The sequence below is a fragment of the Haliotis rubra genome, unplaced genomic scaffold (genome assembly GCF_003918875.1).
Source record: "Haliotis rubra isolate DU_JTF1 unplaced genomic scaffold, ASM391887v1 Scf109, whole genome shotgun sequence".
In the NCBI taxonomy this organism is placed as follows: Eukaryota; Metazoa; Mollusca; class Gastropoda; order Lepetellida; family Haliotidae; genus Haliotis; species Haliotis rubra.
This window is the reverse complement of record NW_025764992.1, coordinates 2,197,927-2,222,228: the sequence shown is the minus strand read 5'-3', so window position 1 is coordinate 2,222,228 and position 24,302 is coordinate 2,197,927. Positions and strand designations below refer to the sequence as shown.

General features: G+C 40.5%; 1 protein-coding gene and 1 non-coding gene across 4 annotated transcripts; both read right to left on the bottom strand.

Annotated features, from left to right (window-relative positions):
- Nucleotides 1–3,226: 3,226 nt before the first annotated feature.
- On the bottom strand, nt 3,227–20,797 carry LOC124282898 (phytanoyl-CoA hydroxylase-interacting protein-like). Of its 3 annotated transcripts, none has more exons than XM_046718950.1 (3): nt 20,538–20,797; nt 3,756–4,773; nt 3,227–3,725 (listed from the first exon to the last, which is right to left on the bottom strand). In XM_046718950.1, exons 1-3 carry the CDS (start codon nt 20,551–20,553, stop codon nt 3,578–3,580), a joined length of 1,182 nt encoding a protein of 393 aa, XP_046574906.1. In that variant the 5' UTR covers nt 20,554–20,797; the 3' UTR covers nt 3,227–3,577. The 3 variants fall into 3 exon arrangements, with proteins under 3 accessions (XP_046574906.1, XP_046574915.1, XP_046574898.1); XM_046718959.1 differs by having other exon boundaries at nt 3,227–3,636; XM_046718942.1 differs by having other exon boundaries at nt 3,227–4,773.
- A 273-nt stretch (nt 20,798–21,070) lies between these two features.
- Nucleotides 21,071–21,143, bottom strand: Trnav-uac. Its single transcript has one exon. It is a non-coding gene; the product is annotated as a tRNA-Val (tRNA).
- Between the last annotated feature and the right edge of the window lie 3,159 nt (nt 21,144–24,302).

The following is a 24,302-nucleotide window of genomic DNA, read 5'->3' as shown; positions in this document are numbered from 1 at the left end:
GATAGGCAGCTGCTGACACTGACAATATTTCCGTTTGAATAAAAAATATTACTCCTCGAATAATTTGCTCTGTTAACAAGATACTGTACAGTAGGCTTAAGATTGTGCTTTTGAAACTTAAAACATCCTAAAATGTGTGACAAATTCATGAAATTTAGGAATATCTAAGAGCGAAGGGAACACTATCCGCCACGTTGTTCTTTCATGTAACAAGTTTTGCTATTTCGGTCGACCCTAACCGAAATCAGATCGCTGTCAGATTTGTAAACATTGTGTCACGGCTTTCTCGCCTGTCTCATTTGAGCTTTATGGCGTACCAACTTATTGCCCATTAGTTACTAAAAACGTTGAGCAAAAACAATTTTGTAGTTACAAGAATTGTCCATGTTTATAACACTTGCAAAGTCTTAAACTACTTTTTGTTGTCATCACATTGGTAATGATTTTGCACATGAACAAAAGTGTGGAAATGCGTGCAAATTCTCATCTGCAGGCAGACGTAGGTTTCGTGAACGATGGTGGAGACATTTAACTGATCGTTAGGCCTGTCTTTAAGACCGCCTCAATTGTTTTGTCTTGACCGTAATGGTTTTGGTAAAGGTACGCATCAAATCGCAGCAATATGTAATCGATATAGCGAGTGTAAATGGCATAGTTCGAAGAACATCACTTCGGAGGCATCGTTTGACCCCTGAAATAAGTCCGACAAATCCACACAGCGCGCCCGGCCTGCTGATTGGCCAAAATTGACGCATGCGCCAGTTTTGATTGACAGACTGGATCGGTGTATTACGGAGAACGACGTTTCTGAGGTGCCTGTCTTAACGTCGACCTGGCCTTGGAGCATACGCCACAGTTCCTGTCACCTTGAATCGTTGCCACAGTCTACAAATGACACTTTGAGACACTTTAAAATGTCTGGCAGCTTGTCGTTGACTTTGTCCTTTATTAAGCATTCCTTTTGCTTCACCTTGTTCTTCAACGGGGCGGTGGGGTAGTCTAGTGGTTAAAGCGTTGGCTCGTCACAATGTGTTAAGCCCATTTCTGGTGTTCCCCCGCCGTGATATTGCTGGAATATTGCTAAAAGCGGCGTAAAACTAAACTCAGTCAGTCAGTCCGTGTTCTTCAACACTCAGAAAACGCCACATTATGAAAGAACGCTGTGAGTTAAGATACGGGATTTAAAGTGTAAAGACCGATGCCACTTGAAAACTTTCATTACACATTTTCCACGTGCATTGGCACATCACTGGATGTCTAATGACGTTTAAATCATATATAGGTGATATAATGACGTTTAGTATATAAGGAAATCGGCAGGGACCGAGAGATGATTTCGACACAATCGAGAATTCGTCTCAACCGAGTCCGAGACATTGGGGTTCGACTGTATATAGTATATGAACTGTATTGTTATTTGTATAGTGTCCTATACTTGGTACATGTTGAAGACGTCTGCCCAGCACATCCCAGACGTGTTCGATGGGATTCAGGTCGGGAGACCTTGAGGGCCACTCCATGACATCGATGACCGCATTCCGGAGGAAATTCCTTGTCAAGTTGGCGTTATCGTGTTGTAAGACCAGGCCTGGGCCATGAGCTGCCATGAAGGGTAGAAGCTCTGGAGTTAGCACTTGATGTCGATATCCTGCAGCATTAAGGTGTCCCTGGACAACAAGCAGTCGGGAACGGACATGTCCACAAAAGGCACCCCAAACCATAACACTTCCGTCTCCGAATCGGTCCACGTTTCCTCCATACTCTGATCCTGCTATCAGCGAAACGTAGAGAGAATCTGGATTCATCAGTAAACACAACCCTATTCCACTGCCTCTGAGTTCATCTCAAGTGCCGTTGTGCCCACAGCTGCCGTTGACGTCGGTGTAAGGGTGTCAAAATGGGTCCACGATATGGTCGCCGTACATGAAGGCTCGCAGGCGATTACGTATGGTAACATTGTTTTGCGCAGACACACGACCTTGGAACAGTTCATTTCTGGTGGATGTTTCAGTGACAAATCGATTGTGAAGGTGACGCAACAAAATATAGCGGTCTTCCGCTTGTGACGTCACACGTGGTCCACCAGGACGGGGACGGTCAGCTGTGGAGCCCATTAATTGCAGCTGTGTCCATGGATTATGGATTGTCCGGCGACTGCATCCGATCACCCTCGCAACGTCAGCTACGGACGTACCCGTGTGCAGCATGCCAACGGCACGTTCACGCTGAACATTTGACAGTCATGGCATTTAAATTCACAGTATCAATTCTTGTTTGAACTCGTTTTCCTGATTTGTCACTCTACCGTGCGTATGTGAACACAAAAGCATGTGGTCACGTGACAAGTGGCACGTGAAAACACACTTTTGGTCCAAAACTCGTTTGCGTTTGCTACAGATCGGTGCACGTGGGCATTGATGTTCGGCATGTCGTCTTTGACAATGTCTTTACCGTCAATATTCATAACAACTGTCAGTTAACAAATTTTAATTCATTCTTTACAAATTTATGGGTGTGAAGTTTTTAATTTGACTGAGTATGTATGACTATCAAATTTAAGGGTGTCCCCATACTTTTTGTTTGTAGTATATATCGGCTAAGAAGAAAGACAATGAAGATCAAGGTCGCAATGAGAGATGGAATGAGTGATATGCTGGGAGGATACCTTCCTGGGTCCACTGCTTACAGCGATGAGTTACATAAGCTACTTTGGTCATGGGCCTCTCTTGAAAGCAATTTTGGATAATGTGCGATCCTTGAATCAGATCCGACAAAGAGGTCCTGTTTACTGACACTGAAGTGTGATGTCAAGGACATATTGTCCAACGTGGAACAGACTGAGGCTGAAGACAACGTGTCCAATGGCCATAGTAACCAAGAGACAGACAGGGCATAATCTTATAATATGACATTTTCATTGTGTAAGATACTGTCAAGATATCCTTCAATCTTTGGGGGCGGTGGGGTAGCCTGGTGGTTAAAGCGTTCGATCGTCACGCCGAAGACCCGGGTTCGATTCCCCACATGGGAAAATGTGTGAAACCCATTTCTGGTGTCCCCCGCCGTGAAATTGCTGGAATATTGCTAAAAGCGGCGTAAAACCATACTTAATCAATCAATCAATCAATCCTTGACTATTATGTATATGTATGGGCACCAAATAAAGAACACTTCGGTCTGTCCTCCGTCTAGATAACACAAGGTCAAAACACAATAAACACATTCATAACATTCCAAACGTTTATTACGTATCCCATCCTGTTCTTTTCCTGTCTGATATATTTGATAGGATACTATACACAAAGATAGTGTCCATCAATGGCCAACACATCCTGATTTTTTAACTAACAGTCAAGCCCTTAAACTTCAAATACATTAATAATCTAGAGCTTCATAAGACACAAAGCAGTAATCTACAACAGAAGTACCTAAAATTGAACTAACAGTTGATTGTAATTAGAACTTAACTACCCACCTCATAGTGTATCATCATTTGATCTTAATTCTGATCTCAATGTCTATCTGTTCTTAATCTGTCCCTCTATAACCCATCCCCTGTGACTCGGTCCTCCATAACTCATCTCCCTGTCAATCGGTCCTCCATAACCAACATCCCTGTGATTCGATGTTCCATAATCCATCTCCCTGTTATTCGGTCCTCTATAACCCATCTCCTGTGAATAGTTCCTCTATAACCAACATCCCTGTGATTCGATGTTCCATAATCCATCTCCCTGTTATTCGGTCCTCTATAACTCATCTCCCTGTCAATCGGTCCTCCATAACCAACATCCCTGTGATTCGATGTTCCATAACCCATCTCCCTGTTATTCGGTCCTCTATAACCCATCTCCCTGTGAATAGGTCCTCTATAGCCCATCGCCCTGTGAATCGGTCTTCTATAGCCCATTCCTCTGCGATTTGATCCTTCATAAGAAATCAACCTGTGATTCGATCCTCCATAGCCCATCCCCCAAAGACGTGCTGCTCCATAACCGAAATCCATCTGATTGGCCCCCATCTGCCAGACATTCCCCTCTCCGTGACCGGTACTCCTTGACATCTGTGTCTGACATCCCTGATGTTCAGGTATCATCAAATCACGTGTGGCACCAAGTCCATTCAAGTCAACATTCCGTGTCTTGGGCTCAACATTACACACGCGACATCTTGGATCTTTCGGTATTCCTCCTAAGCTATGGCCTATGCCCAGCACACCCGTTCGAGTAAGCACTAAACTCGATATGTCCACATGCTCTGTGTAGAACACTTCTACCCACAGTTGCTGTCGGGAAAGTGTCTGGTATCTGTCTCCATGCCTGGAAAGGAACCTGTTGTTGTAAGGATCCAGTTTGATCAGCTCCTGCTCACAGAAACGGTCGGACACCGAGCCATCCTTTGTGATCACCAAGACTACATAATGAGTGTCAGCACCTCCAGGCATACAGAAGAAGTCTGCGAAATACAACTTGGCCGAGTCATCAAAGACTGACGACAGAGGTAAAATTACTCTAGTGTCCCCAAAAGGTGACCAAGATGGCAGAGCACCATCACGTAAGGTCACTCCAAAAAACAGACCTTCGAGTCTTCCGTTTATTGGACAACGCGGGTCCCCTCCTTTGTCTTTTAAATACTTCTCCATGAGGTTGGCCCTGTTGGTCTGGATATTATCAAAGTAAGCTGATGGTTTGTTGCGGTAAAGGTCCGAAACAGTCTCCGAGTCTCCGCAAGCACAGTGTTCATTCGCCTTCTTCAGCAGCTTCTGGAGGTAGTCTGCAATGATAAAGGAATTTTTCTCAGACACGATACTTCTCCCCATGGAGATATCACGACATTGTGGTACAGAAAATAGGGATTAAAATAGTGCCTGACTTTCGTGCCCTGTCACAGTCAATATTGAAATGTCATGGATGACATACTGTCACTGTGTCATGGCGGCACGTCTTAAATTATATTCCTACTACACAACGTGATTCATGTAATGGAAAAGGCCGTAAAATTGACCAACTGAAATGATTGAAAACCTATTTTTGCACCCAATCAAACTGTTTCTCTGGCAATCACAATATCATGGCTTAACATGGCCGTGACCATTTTGAATGCCAGTGCGCATAACAGGAAATAACGTTTTGAATGATAGCATAGTTTGTGGGTTAGTTTATGATTCAAACGAGGCTGAGCTATTCTTGATAGTGTTCAGGAAATCCAACTCTCACGTGTACAGGCTCACATGGTGGTTATTGAACAATAAATTGAAATGACGTAAACGTTGTGATGTATAACTAATTTTCACAAAAGCACACTTAAATTATCTGTCCCGTGCCCTATGGCACCCTTCGAAAAAACTGCATTGTGTAATATTTCAGATGATAAAGGAGGAGAATTTTGAATAGTTGGTCGCCTTGAAGTTACCATAAGGACCATTAAATGTAACAGCCAAAAATTCAAAATGGCCACTGTTTTCCGAAGACGAGTTCCAATTCCCCTTGACTATAGTCTGTTTGCAGTGACAACGTACCGATGAATTTCACTTTATGCAAAAATGTAGATCGAATAAAGTGAAATTAGGATTGCGAATCCTCATAATTTTACCTTGCCAAATGAAAATTTAAATCTCAGAATTTTATTCAACTTAGGATAAAAGTTATTTAACAAACGATCATAGTTTCAATCGCTATTATTGGTTTGTATTACAAGGGGTATGCACATTAAATGAAACACCGAGGTCGAGCAGGGTTGGTCTAAGTTAACGCTCTTCGTGTACCGCACGTGCATTTGTTTCACTGTTCCAACTACTGCGCCTACCCGCCTAAACTGTAATGGAGTATATGGTGTATATGGAGTGAGTGAGTGAGCGAGTATTGTTTTACGCCGCTTTTAGCAATATTCCAGCAATATCACGGCGGGGGACACCAGAAATGGGCTTCACACATTGTACCCATGTAGGGAATCCAACCCGTGACGAGCGAACGCTTTAACCACTAAGCTACCCAACCGTGTCGTGTATATGTAGAAAGTAGTTTCGTGTTTAGGGGTGATATCGTATATGTGGCCTTGGTGTGACTGTTGCACGTTTAACAAGCTCATAAATTCTCTCTAAATGTGCTCTGGTCGCTGTAAACATGCCATTTCGAGCCATTATATGGACCAATGAAGCTGATACTTCAAGGTCACATGCAACCAAAAAAATCAAACATAATTAAAACACAATTATCACTTATTCATGACATATAATATACATTGTTGATTATGAAAAAACATATATACAAAATTATCAGCGTACAGTCGCAAATCAAAAGTGCAATATTTTGTACTTGGGTTTATTTCCCAAGAAACGATGCAGCCGGGATACCGAACCCAGTCAGAGCGGGTGGGTGTGCACTCAAATGTAACGGCTGGTTCATTTGCAGATGCCCTCACGGCTCATTGTGTGTGTATATAGAGATGTTGGGTTTTGTAAATACATGCTCATTTTTTGTGTGTAACAGTTTGCAATCAACAGACATCATAACATGTAATTTGTACAAGTATCACACCTGCCTGTCTGTGTAATTACATAATGTGACAGAGACCGAACTCGGGCCATAAATCAATGCGTTTTGTTTATGGTGTATAGGCTGATAGGTGTTAAGTTCAAATTGCATGTGGTCAGTGATCGAAGTCGTGTATTGAAAATTGTCATTAGCAAACAGGCAGACACATAGGTGTCAATAAAACAGACATTGAGTTTTGTCTGTGACAACGACATATCTATATCACAGTTAGAAATTCGGTCAAAGCTAAATAATGACATGGCTTTTAAGTATCGAACTGAGAAAGTGACTTGGTAAGAAGAACGTGTGGGTGAAATAGACAAATGAAATTATATAAATAATTTCATTTTGATTAAATCGGTTATCTACTGTTCATAATATGTAAGGGGCGCGCCTGGAAGGGGGCTTTTTCAAGACAGAAACCATATCTTACTTACCAAAACTACAATTTCATTTTGATTTTCAATACTTTTCATAAAATTAGCCAGGATCTGCAAAGTTGTGTTTTACGTTGCATGTGACCTTTCAGTTCCCACAAATAATGAATTTGTTAAGAGATTCCAATAAGATTTTTTCAACATGGCCGCCACAACCGTTGTGCTGAAACGGCCATTGCCCAGTTATTTCTGTTGAAAAATGAATGTAGTGTATTTTTCTTTAAGTACATTCTCTGAAATTACAAGACGGAGTTAGCTGTATTTTGGAATGGGTGGAACCAGTGACCCATTATGTTCAAACCATTAGGATACGTGTGTATTATCATTTTTTGCTGCAGTTAAAACAAGTGGACATACTGCATAATAAAATTACTTTAATTAGAATGTATGTAATGTTTTGGTTCGGTTTGTTGTTTTACGCCGCACTCGGCAATATTCCAACTATATGGCGGTTGTCTGTAAATAATCTAATCTGGACCAGACAATCCAGTGATCAACAGCATCAGCATCGACCTACACAAATGAGATACGATGGCATGTGTCAACCAAGTCAGCGAGCCTGACCACCTGATCCCGTTAGTCGCCTGTAACGACAACCATGTGTTACTGAAGATCATTTCTAACCCTGATCTTCATGAGTTCATGAGTACAAGGTATAAGGCCAGTTGTGTTATATGATTCATTAAATTAAACAGGTCAAACTCTAAACTTTAATCATTACTCATCATAAATGCTGCATGAAGCCAAATCCGATAGCGCAACTCAGATGTCTTAACTATTGGTAATGGGGCGTGATTAATCCGGTACAAAAGTCAAAAGTATAAGGTATTAGCAACTTATTACACCCTTGAATTTACCGTTGCTTTTTCAAGATTTGTATGAGAGTATAACATGGTGATGTTTTAGATGTCTCAAAGACTGGCTGAATCTGTGCTACATTACATTGATAACATGACGCTCCAGCCCTGTGGTAATGGATTACAACAGCTTTATTGTTGTCAGTTTATGAATGCTTCCAAAATGTCATTATTTTTGGGACAGTAAAAACATGTAATAGTTCATAAAGTCAACAGCGCCGCGCCTGTCATGCTTATAATATATATCTTTACATACAAACAACACCGAATGATTTTATGTATTATTTTTAAATCTTAAGAAGTGACATTAAAACTGGTATAGTCCGCGTACACCTAGCTGTTCCTCTTTGCACCCCTCCCTCGTAACAAATAGTGAACTGTGTCAAAATTTTAATAATAGTTTGTTAAACAACTTTTTATTTTGAGGACATATTCTGCAAAAATCACAGAGCTGGTCTGATGTTTTGATTATGATCAGTGTTTCATTGAGAATTATATGTTTAGCAGTTTAGCATTTTGAGCCAAAAGGACTATAATCCTTTAATCATTTCTTCATGCCATGATTTAAATTTTACGGGCATTTTTCGCATATTTATGTGACATTGGCTTATATTTGTTTTCAAAATTTTCAGGATTTACTGTGGAACAATCGATTTTGCTCCGAGATATGTGGCGAAGAAGTCTGTGCCAACGGTCAAGTCAACATTTTTTATGTTTTAACACTGAAAACGACCGGAATCAAGGCAAATGTGCAGTTCAATGTGGACTCAATGAGCAAGGTTATGATCAATCGAAACACAGTACTGAGCTGCTTAGGCGATAAAAGGGAATCAGTATTCACCATTTGGCGAGAATGTCCACCTCACAACTGCGAACATTGCGAAGACCTCGTGAATGCAATATGTCTCTTGGTACACGGAAACTCTGCGACCTGATCACGGATAAAATCATCCGTGGGAACTGGCATACATTTGGAAAATCCCATGACGTCAAATACCGGACGTATGACGCCATAGCGTCCTCACGTGACCGAAAACTCCCACACGTGATAAGGGCAAGATCATACCGTGATGAGGTATACATTTGGACAATTCCATGACGTCATCAACCCCTGGTCTCGTGTTTGAGTCTATTTTAGAATAGCCCCCTAGTAACAGGATGTATTTAGACTGACTCAAATTACTATTTTTAGACTCAGGCAATAAAAGGTCTCCAAACAGTGATTGATAGAGAAAGCACGGGTCTTATGCTCTTGACTTTACTGGTTCTGTTGGCTGTGTACCTTGACAGAAAATGGAAGCAGTTCATCGTGATATGCTAAGGGAGAATCGCTCTGGTCTTGTGGTAGTTATACAACGTGTAGAAGTGGTCGACAAACTGGTACAGTTTAAAGTCCTAACGTATTTAATGAAGGCTGAAATTATCGAAAAACCTCGAAACTCCTTTGACCGTGTCAGACAACTTTTACATTACCTAGACAGAGGGCCCGCAGCTTACGCCCTCTTCTGTAAAGCTTTGAAGGAATGCGGAGAGACAGAGGCCATGAAACTGTTGGTTCTTGACACTCCAGATCCTACTGACAAGCAGTTGACAGTTACAGGATCCCCGTTGTTATCTACATCTGGAGGACGACGTCTTTGTAACGGCAAAGACATGGGATGATGTACTGAGCATTCACATTAGAAAATATGGCTGGTACCCGAGTGGAAAGTCCTACCTACCAAGCGAGGGATTGTGGATATGACATGTGGAATCCTTGACTATTCTTCTATGGAATTAAATCCCTGTTCAGCAACTTTCATCCATCTGTGTTTACCTTGGACGGTGTTACATCTAATTGTGTTGAACAGTGTTATACGTACTCTACAGCAATGTACTTTAGAGATTTGGACGGTGCAGAGCGCATTCTCAAAGAAACTGTTCCAGCCAAATAAAAACGTCTTGGGAGATGTGTGAAAGGCTTTAAGTAGAAAGTGTGGGACACTGTCAGTCTAAATGTTATGACTAAGGCGTAAATGGCGAAATTTTCCGAAACAATGAGTTGAAACGTGTATTGATTGAGTCCTATCCTAAGCCATTAGCTAAAGCTAGCCCCTTTGATAAAAGATGAGGAACAGGCATTGTTGTATCCCATTCTGATACTGCCAAACCCTGAAAATGGCCGGGAGAAAACTTGTTGGGAAAAACATCAATGTTTGTCCGTGAAAGGTTGTTATTATATATTGTACATTGCATTTTTTTAACCCGAATAAAATTTATGTATTATGACATTAAGTGTGAGTTGTTTCAGTTACATACATGACCCATTTCAGATGGAGATGGCTCCGTGGGAAGAGTATATCCAACACAACGATGCCAAACATGCTGGTATTTAGGCTGGACCCCACAAATTATACCAAGCCGTGAAAGTTGAAGGTCAATTAATATATCTCTATAAAGGACCACTCGGGCCCACTGGCTTCATGTAGTTCTGGCCCAGTGACAGCGACACTTAAATCTGTTCTGCTTGTAATCATGTCACAAAAATATAAACTTTAAATCCCGGACACACACAAAATGATTAGGTATTACACATTACAAGCCGAAGGAAAACTTGGACCCAATTTTGATGTCATGAAAGGAGGCCAAAGAGCATTCATGCAGAGTGTGCACAGTTGTACCATCACGAATGGCAAAAGAAGAGTTGAAGGCCACATGTGACAAACAGGATGAAGAACCTAAGATTAATTTTCCCTACTCAACAAGCGCTGGAACAGGCCAAGGCTCTTATTCAGTGGCAGAAGAAAGCGGGATCTAAAGCTAGAAAAATCATTTCCTTCTCAGAGTCGCACAAAGAAACGGAAGACAAATATGTTTTAGATAAAAACAGTTCGTAGACAGGTTCAGTGCCATTTAAACTAGGACCATCATACAGTCAAGGTGTCCCGTGTGCCTTCACACTTTTTCGAGAAGGGGGCCCGCCTCCATGGTGTAGTGGTTAGAGCGTCCGCCCGGAGAGCGGAAGGTCGAGGGTTTGATCCCCGACCGCGTCATACCAATAGACGTTAAAATATGATACTTGTTGGTCCCTGCCTGGCGCTCGGCATTAATGGGTACAACAAGGACTGGTTGGCTCGGAGGCAGTATAATGTGTCTGAGTGGGGTATTCATGCTTCACTGCGGCATGTTATCTCAGTGGGCTAGCACTATAAAACCAGCTTTATTCTGGGCTAGTACAAGCAGCCGCACATACACATACACACGCATGCACGTCGTCATATGAGCGAAATATTCTCAAGCACGACGTTAAACCCAATTTCACCTCACCTCACCTTTTCGAGAAGGGATGCCATGCTCAGACATCTCAGCAATCAACACAGATGAACGTAGCAACCACCTCCACCACATCCACATCAACCTCAACCTCCACCTCCACAAAGATCCACACCTTACAGATCTTTTTACCGAAGGAAGTGATCATCGTAATTTCTCTGTGATCGCCTTGAATCAGAACTTGTATTACTGCAAGGACCCTACTCAAAGAAGAAACTGTCATTATCTACTTCTGTTCCACAACCCTATCGAAAAGCAACCCATCATGACTTTGGCGGGGCAAATGTATCCTGAAAATTATAAATATTTCATGGACCCGTTTCAAAGGGCGACCCAGAAACCTTATGGATACTTGTTGGTAGATCTAAAACCGGAAACAGCTTCACGTTTGCGACATTTGTTCCAATGCATTCAGTTTAAAAGGAGACCTCCAAACCAGGACAGATCATTCCGAGTTAGACTTTCAGAGTGAGCAGACGTGTGAAGAAATCTCCCAACAATGCCATCTTGCGATGACTGTGGACTCGTGTTTCAAGACATGCACGATTTCCAAAAACACAGAAGAAAATGGTGTCCTGAAAAGTCGTCGGGGGTCCACCTGGGATACCCCAAGTAGGACTCAAAAGGAAGTGGGATGAAGACAACTTTTCCACTGTGAACACACCACGTCCTCTGGTGGACTGCCACTACGGTGGTCAAGTGTTTAGCAACAACCACAACTTACAAAGACATTTACACCATAAACGATGTCCTGAAATCGATGATGATGATGATGATGATGATGATGATGATGATGATGATGACGAATCGTTAAGAGATGTCACAAACGACATGAAAACGGAAATAAGATGGCTGACTTAGGAACAGCAAGACAAATGTATTTACGTACGCGTGAGTTGAATACAGACTTGGGATGAGAAATTACAGTATATATTAGAGAATTGTTCGTTGTACAACTGACAAAAGTGGATAGCCTGTTCATGAATTATTTGACTTAACCGTTAAGTCGTTCAACAGCACGCGCCTCGTAAGATGATGTGCTGAAACACAATACCCATTCAGTTGTCTATACACATTCACTTCGTAAATAAGAATTGTGTATTTATGACAGAATGTCTGCAGATTTGTGTTGTCGCGCTTAATGTGTACACTACACTTCAAGAATGAAAAGTTGTTTTCACGTGGCGGTTTATGTGCTCGTAATTCTGTAAAAGCTCATACATTGACATAAGCGAAAAACGTAATGACTGTTAGGTTCATGTTAATGTACACCTATCTCGATGCTGACACTAGATACCCAATAGACCGATCCAATCCCGGCCGATAAGCCCCGCCCACTTCGTTTTTGACGTTAGAGGGGACAACCACTGGCAAATCACAATGGCGTCACCGCCGGCGAAACGTTACGTGATTGCGAACGTTGTTGATGAATTCTGCTTGTGATACTTTGGTATCCGTCGTTTGTGAATGTTATTTAAAGAGGCAAGTTATACGTATGTGATTTTTGATATATTTTAGCTGGCAGATTACAACTGGCGAGTGAAAATGAGTTACATGCCCGATGAAAAAGCGTCTCGACTAGCTGCTGAGACTGTAGGAAGCGTAATTTCTTTCGAATCAATTAATCTATCTGGCAATTCACCTCCGTCACAGATATTAGCAGGGGAAGGGTAACTGAAATTTTGTTGTTTGAGTTTATAATTTTCATAAAACTCGTGAACACAACCCACATGTCCATGTTGCAGATCGTTTTGGTATCTATAAATAGATTATCAACACTGCGCGTGGCGCCTTTACTTATCCGTTGGCGTTGTTCAAATTTTGTTCAATAATCTGAAAACATGGGTTTCCATCTTTTAATGAATTAAGAGAATTGTAAATAAAAAGCAGAAAATATTTTCCGTGTACTACTTCATGCACTTTATTTGTCTGTATATAATATATGTAAACAAATCAATCACATTTGGAAATCTGGAAAAGTAATTGGGCTTGTAAACAGTATGTTTCCATGGATGTATCTAGATCTGGACATACCCAGAAGCAAATATTCAACAGCTGATCTGTAGCAATTCTCCAGTAAAGTTCTCTCTTCAAAATCTGTACACCATGATAAACTGACACTGAATATAAGGAAATCATTTTTAATCATTTCCATTTTACTTTTCTATATGTACTTTGTTATTGAATCCTAATTTACATACAAACTTCCACAATACTGGACTTCATGAACTGCCAGCGTTTATGTACAGGTATGTCACAGTACCAGAACACACAAAAAATCCAAGATACAGTCTGCACCTGTACACTAGCTGAGCCATCTTCCAGAAATAGGAAACATGTGATGCAAAATCTTGGAACAGAGGATCCACAGTTATCCGAACAATTAACTAGCATTAAAATAGAATGTTACACAAAATACAAATGTAGATCTATTGTTTTTTCATCAGAGACGTTTAACTGCTAACTACTAGTGTAAAATAAGGTGCAAAGAATATAAATATCACCAAAATCATTACCAATTGATGACAACAAATAGCAGTTTAAGACTTTGCAAAGTGTTATAAACACGGACAATTCTTGTAACTACAAAATTGTTTTGTTTAACGTTTTTAGTCACTACTAGGCATTGAGTTGGTACGCCATAAAGCTCAAAATGTAACAGGCGAGAAAGCCGTGACACAATGTAAACAAATCTTCATTTCGGTTAGGGTCAACCGAAATAGCAAAACTTGTTACATGAAAGAACAATGTGGCGGATATTGTCCCCTTCGCTCTTAGATATTCTTCAATTTGTCACACATTGTAGGATGTAGGATGTTTTAAGTTTCATAAGCACACTCTGAAGGCCTACAGTATCTTGTTAACAGAGCAAAATATTCGAGGAGTAATATTTTTTATTCAAACGGAAATATTGTCAGTGCCAGCATCATGCAATATCCAAGTATCAAAATTAGTTCATATGAGTGCCTATAAAACCATGCTTTTAAATATTTCAGATTTTTATATAAAGAGTAGCATGGGACTTTGAACTGAATTACCTTCCTCCACGTTGATCGAATACGAAAACTATGTGAGAAGAATAGTGACTTTCTGGAATATTGGACGGAGGAAATAAAGTGTATATCTTAATTACGAGAACATTATTTGAAGTTTTGTTACCACATAAATTATTCACATATAATGGTACATTTTAGGAGAAATATTACAACTTTAATTTTGATTAATTCACTGGAAATGATAGCAAGGTATGTTTTAAGAATCTTGCTGTTTTAGTAAACGAGGAAGGGTAATAAAATTAATATTAATCTAATCAATAATAAATAATTATTCAATTGATTGACATATCAGATTTTTTAGATTTTAAGGCAGAACTAGGCAAACAAACACCATACATATCATGGCAGGACATTCACTTGGTATTAACTTAGTTTCTTGGCTCCTGCTTTTAGATGTTTTTTTAAATACTACATTTAGTAATAAGATATTTCTGAAAGTGATTGCTAGTATCATAACTCACTAAAGTTATTTCAACATCCAGAAAATTTGAAAAAGCAAAGGCTACGTTTTGGTCAAAACCCTGGTCAGGTATTATCCAGTCCTGGAACAGAATAACTTACAAAAATCTCAGGTGATTTTTTCATGTAACGGAATAAAGATTGAAACATATATTTAACCCATATTTGATGCAATTATTCTGATAAATCATAAGTGTTTTAGGAGGTTACTAATATTTGAAGACTGAGCCAAAGCTAGCTAGTAGTGTTTATTAAGATGGTGGATTTGAACAAATTGTTCAAAGTTTGTTTCATATTAAATTGCACACTGGTTTGTAGGAGGTGAACGCTTCAGGGCATTTTTTTCATGTCTGTTTTCCTAAACCTTTGTTATGACTTTTACCAAATTTTGAATCAACTTTCGACTACATTTGTATTTTGTGTAACATTCTATTTCAATGCTAGTTAATTGTTCGGATAACTGTGGATTCTCTGTTCCAAAATTTTGCATCACATGTTTCCTATTTCTGGAAGATGGGTCCATGGAAACATATTGTTTACAAGCCCAATTACCTTTCCAGATTTCCAAATAAGATCAAATAGGTTATGCTGTGATTGATTTGTTTACATTAATTGTACAGACAAATAAGGTGCATGAAGTAGTAGACAGGAAATATTTTCTGCTTTTATTTACCATTCTCTTAATTCATTAAAAAAGATGGAAACCCATGTTTTCAGATTATTGAACTAAATTTGAACAACGCCAACGGATAAGTAAAGGCGCCACGTGCAGTGTTGATAATCTTTTTATAGATACCGAAACGATCTGCAACATGAACATGTGGTTGTGTTCACGAGTTTAAAAAAATTATAAACCCAAACAACAAAATTCAGTTATCCTTCCCCTGCTAATATCTGTGACGGAGGTGAATAATTGCCAGATAGATTAATTGATTCGAAAGAAATTACGCTTCCTACAGTCTCAGCAGCTAGTCGAGACGCTTTTTCATCGGGAATGTAACTCATTTTCACTCGCCAGTTGTAATCTGCCAGCTAAAATATATAAAAAATCACATACGTATAACTTGCCTCTTTAAATAACATTCACAATTCTCATCAGCAGGCAGACGTAGGTTTCCTGAACAATGGTGCAGACATTTAACTGACCGTTAGGCCTATCGCGTTTCTTGATCCGCCTCCATTTTTGTTGTCTTGACCGTAATGGTTTGTTAAAGGTACACATCAAATCGCAGCAATATGTAATAAATATAGCGAGTGTAAATGGCATAATTCGAAGCACATCGCTTCGGAGGCATCGTTTGACCCCTGAAATAAGTCCGACAAATCCACACAGCGCGCCCGGCCTGCTGATTGGCCAAATTTGACGCATACGCCAGTTTTGATTGACAGACTGGAAACCAACACCCATTCAATTGTGCAACAAACGATTTCTTTATGTTAAGTTTCATTTTGTGAATGTTGATCCTAGTTTTTTAAAAAGTATACACTGAACGGGTGAAACAATAAACTATAAAAATAACGTCAATTTGAACGATAAACGATTATGCCTAGGAAATTCAAACGCTGATGTTTAACACAACTCGCCTGACAAATGGATGTGAACTGACAAGGAAAAACCAAGTGATAAACGAATACCTCACCCCCTCTTGATGGAAGTACGAAAAACTAGATTTATCGACTAGCACTATACCACGGCATATATCGTATATCACGCTATCAGGGTAATAATGACGTGTTGTAGGCGGCGATTTGAGAAACTGCATGGGATGAACAATAGCGCATAATAAATGCACTAATCAGTTTTTATCGTGACAAAGTCGTAATGTGGTGCGCTTATCTGGCATGTCATAGAGGGGGAAATGGCGTATACCACACCAGTCAGTGTAGAAACAATACCAGGTGACCCAGCGTGGCAATCCATGGCTACAGCAAGCCTTGTGAATGTGGCGGATGTGGCGGAGGAACGTTGAATTAGGCCTGAGTCGCCCGACACTAATTAAGACATCTATATGCCCTCACTCGTGCGAGTGAACAAATATACAACAAATGTTGCATAAATAGCCTTATAACACTGTTAGGTATAGAAATGGACTAGTGATATTATAAAAGCTTACTTTACGCATTCAAAACAGAACCGTACGCTTATTTGAGTGGCATTTAGAAGTTGATGTGATGAACAACGGAGAGAGTTGTCGGCTATTGATACTGTGACCAATTTGGAGCGGAAGCAGTGCGCCTTTTACAGTATAGAATATATAAGTGATGGTCGGACAATATGTTTTGAGATCTGTTTGATAGACGCTTATATTTAATACAATGCTGAATTGTTGGTTAATCAATCCATTTAATCACAAAAGCATGGGGTTATAGTATAATCTTAATATACGTCGGATTTTATGTGGAATTTACAATGTGTTTTTCATGGATTCTGGAGGTAGGACTATTCTGGAGGACATCTCAAGGACATCAAGGGACACCGACAGTCTCTTCGAACTATATAATCTATGCCTACGATCCATTTCGTTAAGGTCATAACATGTGGGCGGTGGGGTAGCCTAGTGGTTAAAGCGTTGGCTCGTCACGCCGAACGCCCGGGTTCGATTCCCCCACATGGGCACAATGTGTTAAGCCCATTTCTGGTGTCCCCCGCCGTGATATTGCTGGAATATTGCTAAAAGCGGTGTAAAACTAAACGCAGTCAGTCAGTCATAACATGTATTGTTTTGGTATTGTAACCCACGATTTCGCAGGAAATGCATTCTCCTCATTATTACGCGCTGTGAATGCGCCGTTATACCATGCTGAAGCTCGCATCTGACATTTCAATCGTATTTACATTATTGGTAATTGATTCACTCATGTACTAAAACTGGGAACTCTTACTGTTTGTCAATACACGCTAACATGTCATATTTCACCCCGACTGCTGTGCTCATAGATGTGCACGGAAAAACGTAGAAGTAGCCTAATTGACGAGAATATTCAACGGTTTATAATTTTGCAGGGTGATGAGTTAACGTTTGAGGCAGATACAATGGTTAATAGTGTAATCACGATTATAAGTCCTGTATTTAAACAATTTAAAACAATAACGTGCAAACTTACCCGTTGAAACGACAAATATGTCAGCTGAATGGTAAACAATTTCAAAAGTCGAACGTGTAATGATGAGTAAGTTGAATGGTACACAATTTCAAATTTAAAAACAGTTCAACTGGTATTTACATTTTTGCATGGAAACCGTGATGTTCTCACGTTAGAGAATATTATAGTGAATAACATAAACATGTTTCCGGTCACGTGGGGACGGGTAAAATTCTATAACGGATGGGTGGGGCGTCCGGTCACGCGGGGACGCTACGATGTGACGAGTAAAATTCCATGATCGGGGATGCCGGATGTGTTGGGTGTGCGGTCACGTTGGGACGCTATCACGTCACTGGTAAAATTCCGTCACGAAAAGGGTGGGGCTCAAGTGGGGACGCTATCACATCACTGGTAACTTTCCATGACGTAATGGGGGTGTAGGGCTTCCGATCATATGGGGACGCTATGACATGACGGGATTTTCCATGACGAAACGGGGTGGGGATCACGTGGGGACGCTATCTCGTCACTGGTAAAATTCCATGACGTAAAGGAGGTGTGGGGCTTCTGGTGACGCTATGATTTTTCCGGTCACGTGGGGACGGTATGACGTCACGGGATTTTCCGTGACGCTAAAGGGTGGGGTTTCCGGTCACGTGGGGACGCTATGACGTCACGGGATTTTCCAAGGGAATGGGCCTCCGGTCACGTGGGGACGCTATGACGTGACCTAGGCCTCAAGAGGCGTCACTTCTGATATTGTTCTGTATATTTCTCAGCTGAATCGATGGCATGTAGTAGTTACGCTATCTAAAAACGAGAGGTTTGTCCAGATAGACGATGGGCTCGCGTGATTGGATAGCGTCACTGCTTTGTACCATCCCACATTGCGTGTTTTCAAAATCAGCGCGGTATGTTTGAATTTCCATGACGAAAAGGGGTGGGGCTCACGTGAGGACGCTATCACGTCACTGGTAAAATTTCATGACGTAAAGGAGGTGTGGGTCTTCTGGTGACGCTATGATATTCGGTCACGTGGGGACGCTATGACGTCACGGGATTTTCCAAGGGAACGGGCCTAAGGTCACGTGGGGACCCTATGACGTGACCTAGGCCTCAAGAGGCGTCACTTCTGATATTGTTCTGTATATTTCTCAGCTGAATCGATGGCATGCAGTAGTTACGCTATCTAAAAACGAGAGGTTTGTCCAGATAGACGATGGGCTCGCGTGATTGGATAGCGTAACTGCTTTGTTCCATGCCCACATTGCGTGTTTTCAAAATCAGCGCGGGATGTTTGAATTTGAAATCATTCTGTGTCACACCGCCGCGGTGACCTTACATGGTCACAAATAATTGACGAAGTTGACAATAATAGACTGGAATGGGTTGATACAATCGAAGACACATTTTTTTCGCAAGCTGCTGAGGTTATGGAAACTCAATCGGCGGAGTACCTGCTCAACCCCAGGGCGTTTCCTACGAGCGGCATATCCTGCTCGTGGTCGTCCTAACAGACAGTCCAAATACCGAACTCGTACTCCTTCACTGTCTAGATGTGAGCATACTAAGTATATATACAGTTTTTGACAACAATGGACAGGCGACGACTCATCAATGGACAGAGAGAAAAACAATAGCACTTCCTTGACAAGTTGATGTGATAGCAGACATGGCCAAGGGGGATTACCAATGAAGGTTATAAATGTCTTATACAATAATTAACGGGCTGACAAGTCAATTTACAATGCGGTAGTGATAAGGATATACAGTAGTGATTACAAATACAGCTTAGCGTCATATATATATTACAAAAAAGGCTCACATGTCTTGAGTACATAGTTTTGGACTTTTTAAATATTTGGACGATGGCTGTCCTGAATTGGTCCCTATAACAAAACTATACACTTTACTCAGGCCATGAAAAATTATAATGTAGACACGAGCTCTCATTTTAGAATGAAGTAACAGCTACATAGGCCACGGGTAAGGTCAAAGGGACCGCCGCCAGGGCATGGTACAATATTATATATTCTTGTGGATCTGATATTGTTGTCTGCATTCTATGCATCCTTACTAAAATCAATTCCCACATCATCAAATAAATCTCTACTATATGTTCAATACCTACTTTTTTACACTCAAGATTTATTGCCCTTTTAACAGACTGATTTATCATGTTTATTTTCATATTCATGTTATAACACGTTTATTCATTATAATACCAAAATACTAATATTTGTGAAAATTGCCAGGCCATATATTTCCTTACCATAGCCGTTAAATAATCATACACATTTCAACACATGAAAAAATATATACGGGCTTAATGGTCAGCCTTGTCGCACTCCTTGGGAATGATTATAAGGGGGAGAGGGAGGGAGACACACATGAGTATGTCACAACCAAATTAAATCACATAAACAAATTGCTTTGAAATAACAAATATCATAAACATGTTTCCAAACCCGCGGGGATTGGTCTTCATAGTTATTTGTCTTTACAGAGTCGATTGCCGGTATCGGGGTTCCATGCATCTTATCATGTAATGTCGATCGCTGGATTGCCAGCTCCAGACATTATCATTTAAATACTGCCGTCATAGAGGAGAAAAAGTGACAGGGCAAGTGCAAAGGAAATAGGAGCCACAAAAAATAACGTATCACTAACACTGTCATTTCTTTCTGCTGGTTTAGCATTACGCCATTATAAATTAGTTGATCGTTAGCTCATTCACACATGTAACAAAATGTATATGAATGCAGAAATGAAGCCAAAATACCGTTACAAAATTACCTTGAACGTTTGCCATGCTGTTAGGTCTCTATACGGAGTCTCCCCAAACTCCACGTCAGAATATACGATTCTTATGGAGCGATGTATGTGTTTCAGCTGGGTCAAACTCTCACTCTGGCAGAGATAGAGTTGAAAACTCGCTTGGAAGATTATATCCGTTCAAGAACTTCGCACGGCACAAATAAAGTCCTAGGGAAAGCGGCTGAATTGAAGAGAGCAAATTCAAACAAGTGAGAGCATTATTTGGTTACGTCACCGAAGTGTACATTCAAAGTAAATTGCGCTAAAATTCGGGAAAACCCAAGCCTATATATAGATCTGACAAATGATGCGGATATTTAAATATTCGACTGGTTCCCGGGGATGGAGCGCTGACGCTTCCGAGGACGAGGTTGCATCCGATCCTGATATACAAATAGTTCAAAGTTCCAATTGTTCGGCTAACAAAGTTTAACACATATCATAATTATTGTTTAGAATAAATAAAACCATCGTTGTACATAAAAATATTTTGAGTAAAAAAAAAAGAAAAGAGGTTCTGGCGAGGTTCGAACTCGCGACCTTCTGCGTGTAAAGCAGACGTGATAACCACTACACCACAGAACCCGGCCTTGAAATATGAAAGTAAAAATACAACAAGTATTTTATTTCATTATTCTATATTCTGCGCGCAGTAATTACTGTGTTTACGTAACGGCAAACTAGAAGCCTGTTCACATCGGTTACAGTGCTATTCATCCACAGTAGGAAGCAAGCTGAACTGGGGTCACGTGATCTGCATTCGGTCACGTGATTGCAGCTCCTGTCACTATTATTAGCCGCGATGCGAGTAGTGACGCTGAAGGGGTCGTTGTCGGCACGGGTACTACAGATATGTACCCCAGGTACGTTTCTGTATATACAGAAACGTACCTTGGCCATAATGAGAATACAGAAACGTACCCTAGGACGATTCCATTCCCATTGTGTCGTATTCTTGACCGGAACTGTCATACTGTTGTATTAATTAGGTACATTTGATTGCGTTATGTAAGTAATGAGAATACACAGTAACGGATATTTCGCGATGCACATGAATACCACTTGGAATCAGTTGAACGGGAACAACTACATACGGTTTCGGTTATGGGATTGCGGAATATGGACTCGTCCGCCTTTTAGGGTACCAGGTACGTTTCTTTATTTTGACTTTGTTTAGGGTACATACACTCGAGTATCTGGGGTACGTATCTGTAGTACCTGTGCCGACAACGACCCCTTCAGCAGTAGTGGCTCCGGGAAACAAGGATTTTGTTTAAGACATGTTGTATTTGGGATTAGATTTTCTCGGTCAAGTACAGATTCTGGTAATTTTGTTGGGTTGAGACTCGTCCGACTGGGTTAGATGGCTGAATTAGTACGCTGGCGATTAGGTGCCTGAGTCTAAGAGTACGTGTGGGTTCGAATCCCGGACGAGATTCAACTAACAAAAGTTCCAGAATCTGTACGTTACCGAGAAAGTGTTATCCCAAATACAACATATGTTACATTTGACCACTTTTCAAATGGCATTGTGTATTCTTAATTCTTAGTTTGTTTAACACCAGTTACAAGTCTGTTTGGGTCAAAATGATACCGATGAATCACAATCTAACTCCAAATCGGTTCAAAATCAAACATTCATTTCAACGCAGAATGTAATGGAAACATCAGACCAACTCTGGAAAAAAGATTCATAACGTCCGTCTCTAAAATAAAATAACTTACTGAACAACTATCATCATTTGATTTTGATTTTCCGTGTGAAGTTTTCCGGGTAAAGTAGCAATACAAAATCATGACAGTTTGTAGTCAGCACCCACTTTTTATTCAAACATTACGTTCATCTGCCACATACAATTATGGATAAGGGGTCATATGACCTTCAGCTTTTCACCTGGCTGACTCTAAGTCCAAATCAGGATAGCATTACTAGTGAGTGAGTTGGGTTTTACGCCGCTTTTAGCAATATTCCAGCAATATCACTGCGGGGGGCACCAGAAATGGGCTTCACATATTGTACCCATGTGGGGAATCGAACCCGGATCGTCTGCGTGCCAATGCTTTAACCACTAGGCTACCCAACCCCTGCAGTGTCTCAAATTTGACCGTCTTTCCGTTCCTACTCGGTGGAAGAAATGGTAGACATGTACTGGATAAAATAAGTTAGGGATATTGGTATTTTTATGACTTATATTTTATCAGTGTGTCAATGAATGCATAGATCCTTATTCATAATTTCAAAATGTACATATATCCCTAACTATTTTTGTCCAGTATATTTTCACCACATTCAGCTTGATGTTTTGAAACTTAGTCCAGAATAAATGTCACTTGAGATAGATCTATCCGGCATGGTGCAGATTTTCATAAATGTTTCATGCGCAAACACATTGGAATGATCAGCCAATATATTTGGTTCTTTACATTCCTCGAGAATCATTTTGAGAGGCTGGGGACGTGGCATGACGGGGCGGTTACTAGGATGACCAAACATCCTACAATCAATCAATTTGGGACGGGGAGAAAGAAGTGCGTTTTTGTGTATTTTTTGCTTTGTGGGTTGTTTTTTGTGTGTGTTTTTTAAAGAAAAAATAGTTTTATAGTACAATTCTCCATCTGAGTACATTGACCGACCGAGATGACATTTAAGGATGTGTAAACAAAAACCTCTACTAGAATACATACATGGGTGTCGTTGTACAAAGCGATCTTAGCGCTAAGGTGACCGTAACTCCCATACTTCAACATAGGCTTGAGACAGGCATAGTACTAAGGTTGCTTTGTACAATGGCACCCTGATGTTTATCGATTCCCAATGGTATAACAATACGGCTTTTGGGTCATATAGCCCTGACCCTGTTTCCTTCAATCTAAAACCTGCCCTAACATATATACATATACGGACTTGCAATGACAGGACTGATAAGATTCCACGTTTTCAGCCACAGGTGAGTCTGGCACAGACTCATTCTTAAAGGCTGGCAAGATTTTTAGCATTGACTGCATCATTTTAAAACATTTATTCAATCACTCATAAATGTTGTTATGACACCACTAACGTTTCATCATGGAAGTCTGCTTTGTGTCTCCGTTACAGCATCTTTTCCCATGCTTCTACATAGAAACCAGAACGTGGTATTAAACAGATCTAGTGCCAAAGTACATGAAGTACACCTGTATATGTAGTCAAACATGGCAACAAAGACAATCCAAAACTTGTTTGTTTGTTTTTTAAAGTTGCGATCTACATTGACATTCAAAATATTTCGGCACAGTAGTAGTACAGAGAACTAAAAACTTAACACTAAAATCTACAGTAAATTTCAGTAAGGTTTTCAATAAACTTAATGTGGCAGCCATATCGACAATCAGAGTTGAATGAGCTGGATGCATTTGGTTTGTTGTTTAACGCTGCACTCAGCAATATTCCAGCTATATGGCGGCGGTCTGTAAATAATCAAGTCTGGACCTGACAATCCACTAATCAACAGCACGAGCATTGATCTACCCAATTGGGATATGATGACATGTGTCAACCAAGTCAGCGAGCCTGACCACCCGATCCCGTTAGTTGCCTTTTATTACAAGTGTGGGTTGCTGAAGACCAATTCTAACACAGATCTTCACAGACGGAAGAAGTATGTGAAAATGTCCCTGGTCCAGTAGTTTCTTTGGAGAAGATGTATTTTAATGGACAAAGGACAGACAGCCAATCCCATAAACTCATTTGACCTTTAGTCAGGT